Genomic DNA, 17,683 nt, shown 5'->3' with positions numbered 1-17,683 from the left:
GAGCATATTTAAGTGAATGCAGCTTACTTTCAGAGAAAATTTATCAATATTTACAGATGCATATCAACAGGACCAAAGACTACATACACTGGTACAGTATATAAAATGGAGTTATAAAAAAAAATTCACAGAAGGATTTTAATGTAACTTTCAATGTAATGTCTTCTATCTGAAATATTGTTTCTCTTTACATAAATGCTGTTCTTCTGAGTATTTTCAACCTTTTCAGTTTTTACTTATTTTTGCAATTTATTGTTTTACTTTTTATTGATTGTTAGATGCTACAGGCAGACTGATCATGCTACTGGCTAGTTGTTGGCATTTTGAGTCAAAAGGCCTAATGATCTGGGCTGAAAGGTAGATAAACTTCTCATCTGTCACCTCAGCTTCAAACCATCGAAAGCAGAAACCTTCATTCAAAATTATGGCAGAGCAAAGTCATGTCCACTCTATCTATGGCTTCTCTTATTCACCTCTATCAAATCTGCTCCCATTCTCATTTGCTCTAAGGCCCTAGCTTGCTCAACTTATCCTCTGAAAATATACTCTCTAATCCAGGCAGCATCCTGATGAATCCCCTCTGCACCCTCTCTAAAGCTTCCACATTTTTCCATGAGGCGACCAGAATTGAACACAATACTCCAAGTGTGGTCTAATCAGTTTTATAAAGCTGCAACATTATCTTGCACCTCTTGAACTGAATCTGCTGACCAATGAAGGTGAGCACACAATACACCTTCTTGACCACCCTATCGACATATGCTGAAATTTTGACATGGACCCCAAGATCCTGCTGTTCCTCCACACTGTTAAGAATCCTGTCATTAACCCTGTATTCTGTCTTCAAGTTCGACCTTCCAAAGTGAATTACTTCTCACTTTTCCAGATTGAACCCCACCTGCCATTTCTCAGGCCATCTCTGCGTCATATTAATATCCCATTGTAACCTACAACTATCCACCACTCAACTAACCTTCATGTCATCTGCAAAATTACTAACCCACCCTTCAACTTCCTCATCCAAGTTATTTATAAAAATCTCAAAGAGCATGGATCCCAGCAAAACACCACTGGCCACCAAACTCCAGGCAGAAAACACATCATCCACTGCTACCCTCTGCCTTCTGCGCGCAGGCTAATTCGGAATCCACGCAGCCAAGTTTCCCTGGAACCTATGCCTCCTGACTTTCTGAATGAGCCTATCTTAGGGAACCTTGTCAAATGCCTTACTAAAACCTATGCACACCACCTACACTGCTCTGCCTTCATCAAATTGCTTTGTCAGTTCCACAGAGAATTCAATCAGGCTCACACAGCCATGTTGACTATACCTAATCAGACTATGCTTCTCCAAATACTCGCAGATCATGTCTCCTAAGAATCCTCTCCAATAGTTTGCCCACCCCTGATCCAAGACTCACTGGTTCATAATTTCGAGGGTTATCCATGCTCCCTTTCTTAAACAAAGAAATAAAATTTGCCACACTCCAATCATCTGGTACAATTCCTGTGCCAAGTGTGGGTGCAAAGGTCCTTGGCATGGATGGCATACATAAAGATTTTTCAGTATACCTCGTCACATGTGACAGTAACAAACCAATTTAATCAACAGCAAATTACCACTGAATATGCTTCTACCATCCTTTTTAGAAATGCGCTCTACAGCACACATATTTGTTACATTATTAAGTCATCAGATATCTTGTATATCAGTCTATTTCTTTCTGAAGTATGGCAATGCCTCTTTCATTGTTCACTGATTCGGAGAGAGTCATACAGCCCAGAAACAGGTCCTTTGGTCCAACTGGTCCATGCCAACCATGATTCCCATCTAAACTTGTGCCATTTGCCCATACCCCTCTACACCATCCCTACACATGAATCTGACAAAACTAAAGTAATTTAGTTATGTATCCTCTACTTACTGCTTTTCTTATTTTATCATTTACAATCTCTGAAGCAGTTCTAGGTGATTTCAAATGATAATCAACAAAATGTATGAGGGGAAAAAAATAATAAACTGTGACTTATATGACAACAAACAGTGAACAAAATATGAACTACTGGAGGAACAGTGGACTTATTAGATCTTGGGACATTCTCGAAGTGTTTTCATTTTGCTGCAATAAATAATTTCAATTCCTCTTAAATATGAAAGCATAAAATCACAAGTGCTAACATAAATAGGCTATCATTTCTAAATTCCATTGCAAATCATGAGTAGCAAATGCACTACTGTTATTTCATTGTTCTGGTTAAAATCCTGGAAACATCCAGCTAGAAATGATGCTATCAGTCCACTTCTCTGCTCTCTGCCTGGAAAAGCAGGACGGTCTCCACCGCACAAATTGCAGTGGTTGAAAAAAAAACAATCGCCACATCCATAGGGTTCAATGTGTTTTCAATAAAAGTCAAGGTAATTCATGCATTGATTTAATGCAGGAATTAAATCTTCACAGTTGGCAATGGCAAATAAGATGCATGCCTTTCATAGTAAAGAATAAACTGGATTTTTGCTTTACCTTTAATTCCTTGGTTGTTTGGAGATGTAAGCTTGGTGGTTTCAACTACAAAATCCAGTACGTCTTGTCCCTTATTTTCATCTCTTTTCAATTTTGTTTGCAACAAAACTTTCTTCCTCTTTTTTTCATTGCCTTCATTTTGCAATTCTAGCAGTAGAATCTTAAAATTAAGAAATAAATCTTAAATAAAATGGGATACATCACATCTGAAACGTATGGAAGTGTGTATTTTGAGAAACCTTTGCTTTAAGAGAAACATTACTGCAGTAAGTTAGGATAAAATGTGCAAAGAACAATTCAGCTAGTCCCTACGTGACTACAGATAAAACACTATGTTACAAGTTCGTTGGTATCTTTGTTGATCACTCTAATGCACATTCTAGTTCCTCATGTACCACTAGGGATATATTCGAGTGCTAGCAGAATCAGTGCAAAAAGAGGTCAGATGCGACAAGTGTGCTAGGAACCTGGCATGACTTCCTGCCCCTGGTAGCAATAAAATAATTGAAGTGATCTCATTGCCTTGGTGCACCGTCTCAATGGATCAGAACACCATGTGCAACACCTACCCATTAGAGATGGTGATGGCTGGGTCAAGGTGAGCGCTGTAGCTACTAACTTCAGGAAGGGGCACAGGGCCACAGGATGGCAGAAATGAAGAGTGTGGCCACTGGTAGGAACTGGCAGGGCTGATCTACATGCTAGACCATAGACCCCGGAGCAGAATTAAGCCATTCATCCCATCAAGTCTGCTCTGCCATTCTATCAATACCATTCACCTGCTTTCTCCCCATAACCTTTGGCGCTCAGATTAATCAAGAATTATTAACCTCCCCCTTAAATATACCCAATGACTTGGTCAGCAGAGCCATCTGTGGCAAAGAATTCCACTCTAGCTAAAGATAAATTTCTTCATCTGTTCTAAATGGACAGCCCTCAACTCTGAGACTGTGCCCTCTGATCCATGACTCCGCAACTATAGAAAACATTTTCTTCACATCCACTCTATCCAACCCTTTCAATATTCCACAGGTTTCAATGAGATCTGCTGTAGACCTATTGCTGCGATAGGCAAATTACAGTAGTCCATGTCCTTGCTTAGGTAGGAGTTGATTCTAGCCATGACCAACCTCTCAAAGCACTTCATCATAGTCAAAGTGAGTGCCACTGTACAACAGTTACTGAAGCAGCTCACCCTGTTCTTCTTGGGCATGAGTATGAAAGTCACCCTCTTGTCACCTCAGGTGGGAACCTGCGAATGCAGCAGTGAAAGATTGCAGATGTCTTTGAACACTCCCACCAGTTGTTTGACTTAGGTTTTCAGAGCCCTAACAGCTACACCATTCGGGTCTGATACCTTGCAAGGTTTAACCCCCTTGAAAGACCTTCTAACATTGACATCTGAGACAGATCACAGGATTACCAAATGCTGCAGGGATTCCCATAGACATAATTTTATTCTTCCTTTCAAAGCCTGTATAAAAGGCATTCAGCTGATCACAGGGAGGTATAAAGTATTACTGTCATTCATTCATAATATTAGGTTTCACTATGTAGATAATAATGGCCTGTAAACACTGATATGCATCTGATTCCATCCCGAGCCTCAATTGGAATTGTTTTTTTTTGCTCTTAAGATAGCCTCCCGTAGGTGCCTGGACCTCTTGTACGGTTCTGGATCACCCGTCTTGAGTGCAATAGATCTAGCCCTCAGCACATTACAAATCTCCTGGCTCATCCACGGCATTTGATTTGGGCTGTCCAGTACGTTCAAGCCACACACTCATCCACACAGATTTTAAAGTTGGTCACAACTGTGGCGTATTCATTTAGATTCAAAGATGAATCCCTGAATATTGTCCAGTCCACCGACTCAAAGCAGCCCGGTAAGTGTACCTCTGTCTCTCTTGACCATACCTTTTTGGTTCTCACCACTGCCACTGCAGTCTTTAGTCTCTGCCTTTACGCTGGCAGTAGAAGTAAAGACAGGTGATCAGATTTTCCAAAGTGAGGGTGCGGGATGGCACAGTAAGTGTTCCGGATGGTGACATAACAGTAGCCAAATGTGTTGGCTCCTCTGGTTCCACAGGTGATATGTTGGTGGTAGCTGTTCGGATTTTTTCAAGCTGACCTGTTTGAAATCCCCCACAATGATAGGGAAGGCATCAGGGTGTGCTGTTTTGTGCCTGCTGATTAAGGAGCTGGCCTGAGGTGGAATGTTCATCGCTACCAGGACAATGGTGGTAAACTCTCTTGGCAGATTAAAAGGACGACACTTAACTGCTAGTTATTCCAGGCCTGGTAGGCAATACTCACAACACGCTGGAGGAGCTCAGCAGGTCGGGCAGCATCCGTGGAAAAGATCTGTCAACGTTTCCGGCCAGAACCCTTCATCAGGACTGAGACAGAACTGCCACATCTGTGCACCATGATGAATTACCTATACAGAATACTCCACATCCTCTGCCTTTAAAAGACTGAGCTATCTAGTCTTTACAGTAAATGATGAAGCCATCAAGCAGCAGTGCTGCGTCCGAAATAGCAGGGATAGCCACATTTCCATGAATCAAAGTACACAGCATATGTTGATGTCCACCTTATACAGCAATCTTGCTTCAAGGTCTTCAATTTTCCACTTTCACCAAAAGGATAGTCAAGAGTAGGGGTCTAAAGCCTCTGCACATCAATCTTATTTGCAGCTCAGCATGCTTTCCTCGCTTCCCCTTTCCTAAAGGGAATCTGAACTCAAGGCCTAAGTCTATAGTCCCAGGATCCATCTATTTGGAGTGTCGATATATATTTTTTTAAACATCTTAAAATGATGTTGCTTACTGTAAGTACACATGGCTGTGACTGTGGATTTCTGCTGTAGTGACCCTGAATAAGAAAATTTGATGGTTCCCATCAGAGCTGCACGTAACGAATCACCCCTTACCGTCAACATCTTTAAGAATCTTTCATCCAGTTGCACAAGACTCAACTTTAGCAAACTATTTTAATTCAGAACATTTGCAAATGTTTCTGAATCTGTGCTTGAAGTTCATTTATTTACCATTTCAATTCTCTATCTCAATTAGTTAGACATACCAGTCTTTATGCTGGTAGTTCTCCAAGAGTTACTTGCATTTAAGAACATTTTTTAAAAAAATCATCCTTCATAAGCTGTAAATTTTCCTCAGATCCAATATAAAACTGAGGACCACATTTACTGCTTATGGTAGAAAATCTAACCTAAGCTTGATAAGTCACTTAAGAGCCAAAAGAGCTTTCATTACAACTTAAATTAATATTTGATAATTATAATGGAAACAGCAATTCCAACCTAATAGCAATTTGTGAGAAGTAATAAATCAAATGAAATATATATATATCTATATATATATATATATATATATATATATATATATAGATATATATATATATATATATATAGATAGATAGATACGCACACACACACACACACTCTTCTGGAATTTTGCCATGTTTAGAAAGTAGTTATTTGCATACTTCATAAGACTTTGTTCGATAGTCACGAGAATTCAAACTAGCCGCATTCTTAGGACGAATCACTGCAATGTATGTATCTTCTGGATCATTGAGACTGCCCATGGCTACTTCACTCACTTGCTAAACTGTAGCCACTGTGCCAGTTCACCTGCAGATACAAAAAAGGCAGAATATCAATTTCACATTAGACAAAGATTTCAAATCGGTCCCAATCTGCCCTGAGGTAATCACTTATGAAGATTTTATTGTACCGTGAAGCAGTTTACACAAAAAAAGAACAAGATTTCAGTTAACAGTAGTATTCTAGAAATCTGAAACTACTTTTTTCAGATTTTTTTTCTAGAATTGTCAATTTTCCAGTAACTTTTAAACAAATAATTTCCCTATGTATTCCCAGTAACTACCTATTCAATATATGTATACTGTAATTGATTTACTTACTTATTATTATATATTTTTCCTTCTTCTATATTATGTATTGCATTGAACTGCTGCTGCTGCTAAGTTAACAAATTTTATGACACATGCCAGTGATAATAAACCTGATTCTAATTCTAACTTGATACCCAGTTCATTATATTGCTTCAAATTTAATATTCAATGTAGTTGCTATGTTTCATAAATTAAACTATTCTGTGCCATAGTATACAAAAGTTAAAGTACTTCAATGACGAAAAGCGCAACTTTTTTATACTTTATAACCAAAAATCAGACACTTTAACCAGAATCCTGCAGTAGCAATAATGGAAAAATAATTTCCATTACACTTTGAAACATGCAATAGCTTTGGGATTCCTGCCATCTGTATTTTTATATTAAAACACAAAAGCACCTTGCTTTCCTGCTGATCACAAATGTTACAGAACGAAAGATGTTTATTTCCCCACTATCATATTCAAACTGCAATTATGTATAAATATAAATTCAAGTAGGTAAGATAGGATAGATTTTTTAGATGAGGAAATGCAGTACCTCAATCTTAGATAGGTCTTTGTTGGAGTATTGCTGATGGACAAATATGGAGAGGTCAGAGTGGGAAGTGCCACATGTTACTGGAAGTTCAGGGTTCTGTCTGTGATACAGACAATGAACTCTTAGATGCATGTCACCCAAATTCTCCAGCCCATTTGCACTTGGATGTCGCTTACTCTTAGACTGTTCCAATGAAGTGCAACATCTCATCTTCTATCTTGATGCATTAAGCACAGAGTACTTAACACTGAATTCCACAATTTCAAACAACAAGCTTTCCAGTTGTGTCAGCACTGGCTAGCTGTGATGCATAATCATTAACCTGATATGTTAACTCTATTTTTCAGTGTCCACACTGCAGCTTGATCTGCTGAGTATCTTCAAAATTCCAGATTTACTGTATTTACGATTTCTTGCAAGTGCAGTGCTTTACTTTTACATCCTACAATTTTCAATGGTTTTTCTTTTCTCTTCTGCTTTCATTTATCTCCTTCTCTATATGCATCTCCTCTGGAAAAACGAACCTTCATCGCCCTCTCACAAAAAGCAAACCGTACTTGTCTCATTCGGTCTTCTTACTTCCTTCACATTGCAGACATTCTATGTGTTGACATCTGCACAGGATTGGAAAAAGCTGCAGAAAGTTGCAAACTCAGCAAGCTCCAACGTGGACATTATTCTCCCCAACATCAAGGATACCTCCACAAGCTGATGCCTCAAAAAGGTGGCATCCGTCATTAAGGACCCTCTTTACCCATGACATGCCTTCTTCTCATTGTTACCATCACAGAGGTAGTACTAGAGTCTCAAAAGACACACTCAACGTTTCAGGAACAGCTTCTTCCTACTGCCATTACATTTCTAAATGGACAAAAATCCCTTGTACACTACCTCACTATTTTTTTTGTTCTCTTTTTGCACTACTTATTAATTTATTTGTATTATTTGATACAGTAATTTATAGTTATTTTATTATGTATTGCAGTGTACTGTACTGCAATACAACATATTTCTCAACACATGCCAGTGATATTAAACCTGATTCTGATTTGCTTTTAACGTTATCTCCACGCAGATCATTACCCTGAAATGCTAACTGTTTCTCTTTCCCATAGCCACGTAGTAAACTGCTGAATATTCCATGCACTATTTGCATTTATTTCAGATTTCCAGTAGAAAAGAGCAAATTTTAGATTTCCAAACATTCATTATCCAAAAAATTAAATTAAACCCTATAATGAGTCAGCTGCACCTTTCCTCATTCCCTGTTGAACTTGAACGCGCGCAAGGTCATTATGCACGCGTCATCTATGTCAGCGCAAGATGATGATCAACTCCTCCAGCTTGCAAATGACGGTGGGCTGAAAGGTATGTTTGACATAACGTCTCTGCCGGCATTCTGGATCAAAGTCAAGGCTAAATATCCTGAGATAGCACAAAAGCACTGAAAACGTTGCTTCCATTTCCAACATCATATCTCTGCGAAGCAAAATAGACTGGACATAAGGAACCCCCTTCGAGTATCGCTGTCTCCCATCACCCCTCGATGGGACCATCTTGTTGCAGGAAAACAAGCCCAGGGCTCCTACTGATTCAGCGATATTGGTGTGTTGCAATGATTTTATATGTTCATACGAGGAAAATATGCGCTGTGTGTTTAATACTGAATTCGTTAGATAAACCCTTTTAGAAACGAAATTGTTTATTAGCCACTTAGAAGTGACTTGTACTTATCACCTATATTCCGGTTGTGATTAACACCCACCCCCCACTGCCAGCTGGTCTGCAGTGCAAAAAAGGTTGGGGACCCCTGCTCTACAGTCTGGAGAACTCTTGTCAGAAGTGGTTTCATGGAAGAATTGCTGCCAAAAAGCCATTCCTCCAAAGTGGAAGCTAAGCCCAGAGACTCCCTTATGCATAAAAAGTAAAGGACTGAGGTGCTAAACAATGGCATAAACTGCTCTGGACTAAAGAGACAACGTTTGAAGTTTTGAGCTCAAGCAGGAGGCGGTTTGTCCGTAGAAGAAGAGGAGAGCACTACATGAGGAGTGTCTGCAACCAACAGCGAAGCGCAGCAGAGGTTCGGGGCTACATTTCTGCAAATGGAGTTGGTGATCCGGTCAGGATTAATGGAATCCTCAATGCTGGGAAGTACAAGCAGATTCTCATCCATCATGCAATACCATCAGAGAGGCGTCTGATCGGTCCCGACTTCATTCTGTAGCAGGACAATGACCCCAAACACACAACCAAGATCATAAAGAACTATCTTTAGTGAAAAAAAGAATAAGGAGTTCTGCAACAGATGTTAAGCCCTGATCTCAACATCATTGAGGCTCTCTGGGATAACCTGGAGAGAGAGAAGCAAGCGAGACAGCCAAAGACTGCAGAAGAACTGTTGCAAGTTCTCAAAGATGCCTGGAACAGCCTACCAGCTGACTTGCTGATAAAAACCACATGACAGTTTACCTAAGAGAATTGAAGCAGTTTAAAGACGAAAGGTGGTCATACAAAATATTGATTTGATTTAGTTTTTACTGTTTACTGTTTTAATAGTAATTTTTTTGATATTCAGAAACTTTTAATTTCAATGTTTTTGAAAGTATCTTCGCTTTGCAGAATTTTTTTTACATGCACCCAGTACTGTATAAAAAGACAAACTACCGTTTAAGTAACAAATTATGTATTTAAATGAAATCGCAACAAATTAAAACATTACTAACGGTACTACAGTACTATAAAACTGTATTAGCTCCTAGTAGTTAACAGCGGAAGAATTCATCCTGTGTAAGCTGCTTTGTTCTTCTGAATCACTGTAAATGAATGAAATCCACAGACACCGAGTACAGATAACAGACTGCCTTCATACAGTGCTTTCAACAATTACATCCTCCAAATCTTCATTTTCATTGTGTTACAACATTCAAGATAACTGTTGATACATTCAAATTCTTTGTAGTTCCTAACTACAAAGTCTCTGCGATCTCCAAACCAAAATGCTTGAAATCGCAGTGAGCAAAACAGTTCTGAATTGTCTTACTGCTTATTTCTCGCCAACTATCAGTGACAAAAATCACAGCTTTTTGAACGCAAACACACATAACTGACACTATTTAAAAACTGTTAGCTCTAAGCACGGTGTCGTTTCAAGTGCACATTTCTGACACTAGTTACAAGCTGTTCAGCAACAGGCTCCTGTCCCAATTATTAAAATAGTTTCCCAAATAATCAAAGGGAATTCCGGCTATTTTCTCAATTAGTTTTTGTTAAGAGTTATCCCAAATAAGCCGCTACCCTGATTAACCAATGCCCCAATTAACTGGAATCCACTGGATATAAAAGGGTGGGCCGAGCACTCAATATCTGCAAAACAAAAAGTCCTCTACAACACACACAAAATGCCGGAGGAACTCAACAGGCCAGGCAGCATCTATGGAAATGAATAAACAGTCGATGTTTCAAGCTGAGACCCTGCTTCAAGACTGAAAAGGAAGGGGGAAGATGCCAGAATAAAAAAGGTGGAGAAGGGGAAGGCGGCTAGCTGGAACGAAACGCGTGAAGTCTGGTGCTTGAGAAAGGTCATGGGCTGGAGAAGAAGGAATCTGATAGTAGAGGAGAGTGGGCCGTAGGAGAAAGGGAAGGACAAGGGGACCCAGGTGAAAGTAACAGGCAAGTGAGAAGAGGCAAAAGGTCAGAGAGTGGACTAGAGGAAGTGGGGGTGGGGGAAAGAGAGGAAGAAGGGGAATTTTTCTCTTTCTGGCAAACATCGATATTCATGCCATCAGGTTGGAAGCTACCCAGACAGAATATAACCTGTTGCTTCTCCACCCTGTAGGAACCCCCTCATCTTGGCAAAAGAGGAAGCCATAGACCAGCATGTTGGAACGGTAAAGGGAATTGGAATTGAAATATTTGGCCACCCGCAAGTCCTGCTTGTGGCAGATGGAGCGAACATGCTCAACAAAGCAGTCCCCCAACTTACTATGGATCTCACCAACATAGAGGATGGCCACATTGGAAGCACTGGACATAACAAGCAACCCCAGCAGATTCGCAGGTGAAGTGTTGCTTCAACTGGAAGGACTGCCTGGGGTGCTGAGTGGAGATGAGGGAGGTGTATTGGCAGGTGTAACACTTAGGCCATTTGCAGGAATAAGTGCCAGGAGGGAGATTAGTGGGAAGGGATGAATGGACAAGGGAATTGCGGAGTGAGTAATCCCTGTGGAAAGTGGAGGAGGGAGCTAAAGATATATGTAGTGGCAGGATCCCCTTCTACATAGTCCATAATCCTCCATTTTTCATACATCCACCTGCCCATCTATGAATCTTTTAAATGACTCTATTTCTTCAGGCTCTATAACCACCCTGGGGCAATGCATTCCATCTACCCACCACTGTGTAAAAAACCAATCTCTGTCATCTCCCCTGAACTTTCCTCCACTCACCTTAAACAGATCTTCTCTGGTATTGGCCATGGCTGCTCTGGGAAAAAGGTGTGGGCTGTCCACTTTACCCAAGCCCCTCAAAAAATTACGCACCTCTGTCAAGTCATTTCTTGTCCTCCTGCACGGTCATGGCACAGGTGGCAGACACACATCTTTGTGCTGTCTTGTTTTGGCACCCACCATGACTTGAGACTAGGAGATGGTGCTCTCTCTACCTAAACAGGGTATTTGTTGTGAAGCAGGGACTACAGACTGCACTGATCCCCAATTTAACGTACACTTCAGAGTCTGGCATCCCAAAGCACAGAGAGGTCCTACCAACACACTCACCACAAAATCCTACAAATCTTTTCTCATGCTAAATGAACCAAAAATCAGTGTCCACTCCCAGAACAATACTTCCTTCTTAAACCTACACAGGACTCCTGAAATAAAAACTCTGCTCCAAACGCAGGATTACCAGGCAAGTTGAGAAAACGCTTCATGGATGTTCCCAAAGTATTAAACAAAACAAAGTCTCTGATAGAGGTATACAAAATGATGAGAGGCATTTGATCGGGTGGATAGTTGTGGGCTTTTTCCCAGGGTTGAAATGGCTAACACGAGAGGGCACAGTTTGAAGGTGCTTGGAAGTAAGTACAGAGGAGATGTCAGGGTAAGTTTTTTTTTACGCAGAGAGTGGTGAGTGCGTGCAATGGGCTGGCGGCAACGGTGGTGGAGGCGGATACGATAGGGTCTTTAAAAGATTCCTGGATAGGTACATGGAGCTTAGAAAAATAGAGGGCTATGGGTATCCCTAGGCAATTTCTAAAGCAAGTACATGCCCGGCACAGCATTGTGGGTCGAAGGGCTTGTATTGCGCTGTAGGTTTTCTATGTTTCTAAAAGTAACATCCTCACCGACAGCAGTACATCCCCAAAATAAAAAAGGATGAAGCGGGATGGGACGAGGTGGGCCAAGTTTCTCTGCTGAGCACAAAAAAAGCAGTAAAAGTGGCGAAAGGAACACAGTACCCCGTTGCCTGTCACATCGAGTACCTCCTTCCTACTCCACCTGTGGCAGTCCGTAGGTCGCACAAGGGCCTCGCTAACTACAGGATTACAAACCAGACTCAAGTGTATCTCTTCTTTCCAGTTCTGATAAAGGGTCACCGTCCTAACAAGTTAACTGTTTCTCTCTCCACAGGTGTGTCTTGAGATGCGGAATATTTCCAGCATTTCTGCATCCATTTCAATCCAGAGGATGAGGTGGGGTGGGGTTAGAGAACCGAATAAGAACTTCACCAAACCAATAGACTCAAGAGGAGAAGAAACACCACGCCCACGCTACTCACTCGGTAACGGTAAGTGTAAAAATGTCGGAGTTACACTTATCCCATCCGTAGGTGGCTCCACAGGCACTCAGTGCCGATATTTGTACGGTTCCGACGTCGACATCTTCGCCCCCGCCTCCGATCCGGTAATGCACATGCGCAGTGACCGGCAGGGCAGAGGTTGCCACCTCGCCGTTGGGGGAAGGAGGAAGGTGGGGAGTGTTTCCGGGTCAGAGGTGCGAGCTTTTGTTTTCATGCAGTCCGACTGGAAACGGCCGGGAGGAGACGAGCGGTTGCTTGCGACGCCTCTGGGGTAACGACCTATCTATTCCACCCAGTGCCGCAGCTGTTTTGTCGGTGGCTTAGTGATAAGTCGCATCGAGAGGAGGCGGTTACATTCCAAAGCTGAGAGATCCGGCTTCTTGAATGCCGGTTGTTGGGGCGCCATTGGGGATCGCGGCCTCTCTGGGGCACGGGGCTCAGTTTATTCGCGGCGTTACTATGCGCCGTCCCCGCTTGCGACTGTTGCATCGGTTGCACAGTGCCGTTATAGATGGAGGGGTTGGTTCTTAGCAACAGCGGCGGTACTAGGGCGCTAGGTGGTACTATGGTCCATCCCTTTGCCTCCATGGATGATGCTTGATCCGCTGGGTTCTTATAGCAGTTTGCTGTTTGCTCCAGATTCAAGCATCTGCAGTCTCTAATGTCTCCCACAGTAGTACTTGAGTACTAGCCGTGCGATCAACACTTTCTTTCAGAAGCTATAAACAGGAAGTCTGCAGATGCTGGAAATTACAAAGCAACACACACGAAATGCTGGAGGAACTCAGCTGGCAGCATCTATGGAAATAAATAAAGACTCGACGTTCCAGGCCTGAAGAAGGGTCTCGGCCCGAAACGTTGACTGTTTATTCTTTCAAAAAACTGTTCTGCAGAATTGTTCACATTGGAGGTTAGTCAGGAGAAACACTGAGTTTATTGTTCTAAAAAAAGCCGTCTATCATTCTTCTGTTTGAAATATATCTTGGTAGAAACAAGTGAGCAAATTTCCATTCAATGCAGAGTGAAGTGGAAACGATGGAAAACGTGGCATTTTATTTACGCAGTACTGTAACTCGATTGGAAGTTACGTTCCGAGACTCCTATTTTATGAGTTGGTATAATGGTTGAATCTAAAATTTTAATCTTAAAAATGTCAGATGTTCCATGAGAAATGAAAAAATAATGAGTTCGCACATGTTTGCAGAAAGTGTTCTTGATTATTTCAGTAAATGTTTTATTTTTAAATGCCTAACAGATCTTGCCTACTTTCAACTATATTTCAGTTGTTAATGTTTTGCACTGTAATTATAATGGTGGCAATCCAGATTGATCTTTTAACATCAAAAGACTTTGTTCTAATCAAATGCTAGGATTATTTGAGAGGAGACTTATCTCTAGTAGTGCAGAGAAAATGATGAGATAGGATGTGCAAATTATGCACATGTTGAGTTCTTGGTGTGGACTTCAGCATGAGCCACGGTGTTCTTATTTCATTAGATTGGTCAAAATAGCCTTGGTTGAATGTTAACTGTATGCAGTTAAGTAATCACAATCAAGAGAAAATCTGCAGATGCTGGAAATCCACGCAACGCACGCAAAGTGCTGGAGGAACTCAGCAGGTCAGGCAGCGTCTATGGAAAAGAGTAAAGTCAATGTTTTTGGCTGAGACCTTTCAGGACCACAGAAAAAAAAAGATGAATCAGAGTAAGAATGCGGGTGGGAGAGGGGAGGGATAAGCACAAGGTGATAGGTGAAACCGGGGGGGGGGGGGATGAAGTAAAAAGCTGGGAGGTTGATGGGTGAAAGAGATACAGGGCTGGAGAAGGGGGAATCTGATAGGAGAGGACTGAAGGCCATGGAAGAAAGAAAAGGGGGAGGAGCACCAGAGGGAGGTGATGGGCAGGTAAGGATATAAGGTGAAAGAGGGGAATGGGGAATGGTGAAGGGGGTGGGGTATTACCAGAAGTTCATGAACATCGATTTCTTGAACATATGGTAATTATTGAGTTCCTCCAGCATTTTGTGTGTGCTGCAATTAAGAAATATTTAGTGTTGTTACTTTCTGCACTTTTTGCTTGGCACTTTCACAGCTAGATAGATTTTTGAGTGTTTTATTTTGTTTGCCACACTTGTGTGGTAATACGTAAGCTCCAATATGCAAAGAGATGACTTCTCTGTGTGACCTGGTGGTCAATCAAATTCAATTTCCATGCTTGCTGTCTCTGCTACCCCTAGTATTTCTCTAGGAAAGAAGTAATTTTGTACATGTCCTCAATAAAAAGTTTAAACATAGTAAATGAAGTTCAATTTAATGAGGGATTGTAATTTTTTAATATCTTGTAAGTTGTGTTGCAAGATTGCAATCAATTTTCTTTTAAATTAGCCAATACTTCTAAACTTGCATTCGGTGTGTGACTCTTTAGTGTGCCAGATGTGTTCTGTATTTTTCATAAAACAGCAAACCAAAATTGTACAAAATGAGGTCCCTTCAAGCTAGGTTTTACTTTCGTTATTAAAAGTTGTAGAGAAGTAGTTGATTTTGAACCTACTGACATTTATAAATTACTCAGTATTTTAACCTGATGATCTGTATCACCTCAGCAATCATGAAGTGCTTTGAGCGGCCTGTAATGAATCTTATAAAATCCATCTTCCAAATGATGCTTCATACACCAGGATACTATACATCGACGTCAGCTTGCCATTTGACACGATCGTCACTCAGAAGCTGGCGGGTAAACTGTCCTCATTGGTACTCAACACCCCTCTCTGTAAATGGATCTTCAACTTCTTGACAGAAAGACCTCAGTCAGTCCGAGTTGGCAGCAACATCTCAAGCTCCATCATGCTGAGGATTGTGTACCCCTAGGGCTGTGTACTCAGGTCACTGCTAAATTATGACTGCATTGTCAGATCTGGCTTAAACCGCGTCTTCAAATTTGCTGATGATACAAAGTGGTGTGTCATCAGCAACAAGGATGAGTCGGTATACAGAGAGGAGGTAGAGAGGCTTATCAAATGGTGTGAAAGCAACTTGAGTCTCAACATGGAGAAGACATACGAGATGATTGTGAACTTCAGGAAGGCGCAGCTTGACCACGCTCCATTGCACATCAATGGCTCTGCCATGAGAGGGTGAAGACCCACAATATCTCATTAGTGAAGAAGGTACAGCAGTGTCTACACTTTCTGTTACTTTCTGTCGAGATTGAGGTTTACGAGGCTCCGCACCCATATAGTAACAACTTTCAAGAGGAGTGCTGTCAAGAGTGCCCTGTCTGGCTGCATCATTGTGTGGTACGAAAGGGTACTAGACTGCAAGGCCTTACAGAGGATAGTATAAATCCGCAAAGAAGGTCAACGGGATCTCCCTCCACCCCCTCATTTACTGGGAGTGTTGTTCACAAAGGGCCCGAAGCATTGTTGAGCATCCCAACCACCCATCCCACAATCTCTTTGACCTACTGTAACTCTATGAATACCCTATTACCACCTAGATCTTGTCATTAGGACAACAAGCTATCTACTATTTGCTGATTACCTGTGTTGCACATTAAATTTGAATCATATTTTATTAAATTGTTTGGTCCATTATTGTTAGTCATCTCTATCACGATCTGGTAGTTAATGTGGGTTAGCTGGATCAGGAAATTCGCGGATGACAACATCATGGGAGGGGTGTAGTCGACAGCAAAGAAGACTAGCTGGTAAAATGGGCTGAAAGATGGCAGATGGAATTTAATGCAGACAAGTGCGAGGTGGTGCACTTCAGTAGGACCAGCGTGGGTAGGTCTTACACAGTGAACGATAGGGCACTGAGGAGTGTTGTAGAACATAGGGATCTGAGAATACAGGTCCATGATTCATTGAAAGTGGCGTCACTGGTAGATAGGGTTGTTAAGAAAGCCTTTGGCACATTGGCCTTCATAAATCAAAGTATTAAGTACAGGAGATGGGATGTTATGTTGAAGTTCTCTAAGACATTGGTGAGGCTTAATTTGAAGTATTGTGTGTAGTTTTGGTCACCGAATTGTAGGAAAGGTGCAAATAAGATTGAAAGAGTGCAGAGAAAATTTACAAGGATGTTGCTGGGACTTGACACAAGTTATAGAAAAAGGTTGAACGGGTTAGACTTTATTCCTCGAAACAGAAAACTGAGGGGAGATTTGATAGAGGTATACAAAATTATGAGTGGTATAGATAAGGTAAATGGAAGCAGGCTTTTTTCACTGAGGTTGGATTGGACTACAACTAGAGGTTATGGGTTAAAGGTGAAAGGTTAAGGGGAGTGCGAAGGGAAACTTCTTCACTCAGAGGGCCGTGAGAATGTCGAACAAGCTGCCAGTGCAGGTGTTGCATTTGAGCTTGATTTCAATGTTTAAGAGAAGTTTGGATTGGTAGATGGGTATGGAGGGCTATGGTCCCAGTGCGGGTCAATGGGAGTAGGCAGTTTAAATGATTTGACATGGACTTGATGGGCCGAGGACCTGTCTCTGTGCTGTACTGTTCTGTGACTCCATGAATACAGCCAAATGAAACAGTGATCCTCCAGGGCCAAGGCACAAAAACACAGTTCTAACTGTCATACACAGCAAAAGCACATACAGTACAAGATAGCAGTAAACATACAGTCTCTAAAAAATATAATATTGCCCAAGTCCCTGCAGACTGATGGTGCATGGATGATTGTTATCTGGAAAAGCCTTCAGTGGTCCACAGACAAATGCACACATGCAATCTACTTTGTCGTCCACCAAGCAAATACTGGAGGGGCTTGCTCCTAGTCCAACATGGATTCCCCCCCCCCCCCCAACGCTTCCGGCTCCTCCTCTTCTGGGTGGGTAAAAAGGGCGAGCTCCCAGCATGAGGCCTAGGCTACGCTA

At 41.6% G+C, this 17,683-nt stretch overlaps 2 protein-coding genes across 6 annotated transcripts in view; one reads left to right on the top strand and one right to left on the bottom strand.

The window, feature by feature from the left end:
• krit1 (KRIT1 ankyrin repeat containing) overlaps positions 1–12,908 on the bottom strand; it is a 51,005-nt gene extending 38,097 nt beyond the window's left edge. For both annotated transcript variants that reach the window (XM_072253708.1, XM_072253709.1), the window contains exons 1-3: positions 12,780–12,908; positions 6,030–6,177; positions 2,523–2,682 (exon numbers count right to left, since the gene is read on the bottom strand). In XM_072253708.1, the coding sequence (XP_072109809.1) occupies positions 2,523–2,682; positions 6,030–6,131 (262 nt within the window). In that variant the 5' untranslated portion in view covers positions 6,132–6,177; positions 12,780–12,908. The remainder of the gene's footprint in view (positions 1–2,522; positions 2,683–6,029; positions 6,178–12,779) is intronic.
• Positions 12,909–12,971: 63 nt separating this feature from the next.
• The window catches only part of ankib1a (ankyrin repeat and IBR domain containing 1a), a 125,710-nt gene continuing 120,998 nt past the window's right edge, over positions 12,972–17,683 (top strand). For 3 of the 4 annotated variants that reach the window (XM_072253705.1, XM_072253706.1, XM_072253703.1), the window contains exon 1: positions 12,972–13,071. The gene's annotated coding sequence lies outside the window, so the exon portion shown is untranslated. The remainder of the gene's footprint in view (positions 13,072–17,683) is intronic. The other variant, XM_072253704.1, reaches the window with a different exon arrangement.

Source organism: Mobula birostris, chromosome 3, assembly GCF_030028105.1.
Source record: "Mobula birostris isolate sMobBir1 chromosome 3, sMobBir1.hap1, whole genome shotgun sequence".
Taxonomy (NCBI): domain Eukaryota; kingdom Metazoa; phylum Chordata; class Chondrichthyes; order Myliobatiformes; family Myliobatidae; genus Mobula; species Mobula birostris.
The sequence above is the reverse complement of the archived record's forward strand: the minus strand, read 5'-3'. Positions and strand labels throughout refer to the sequence as shown.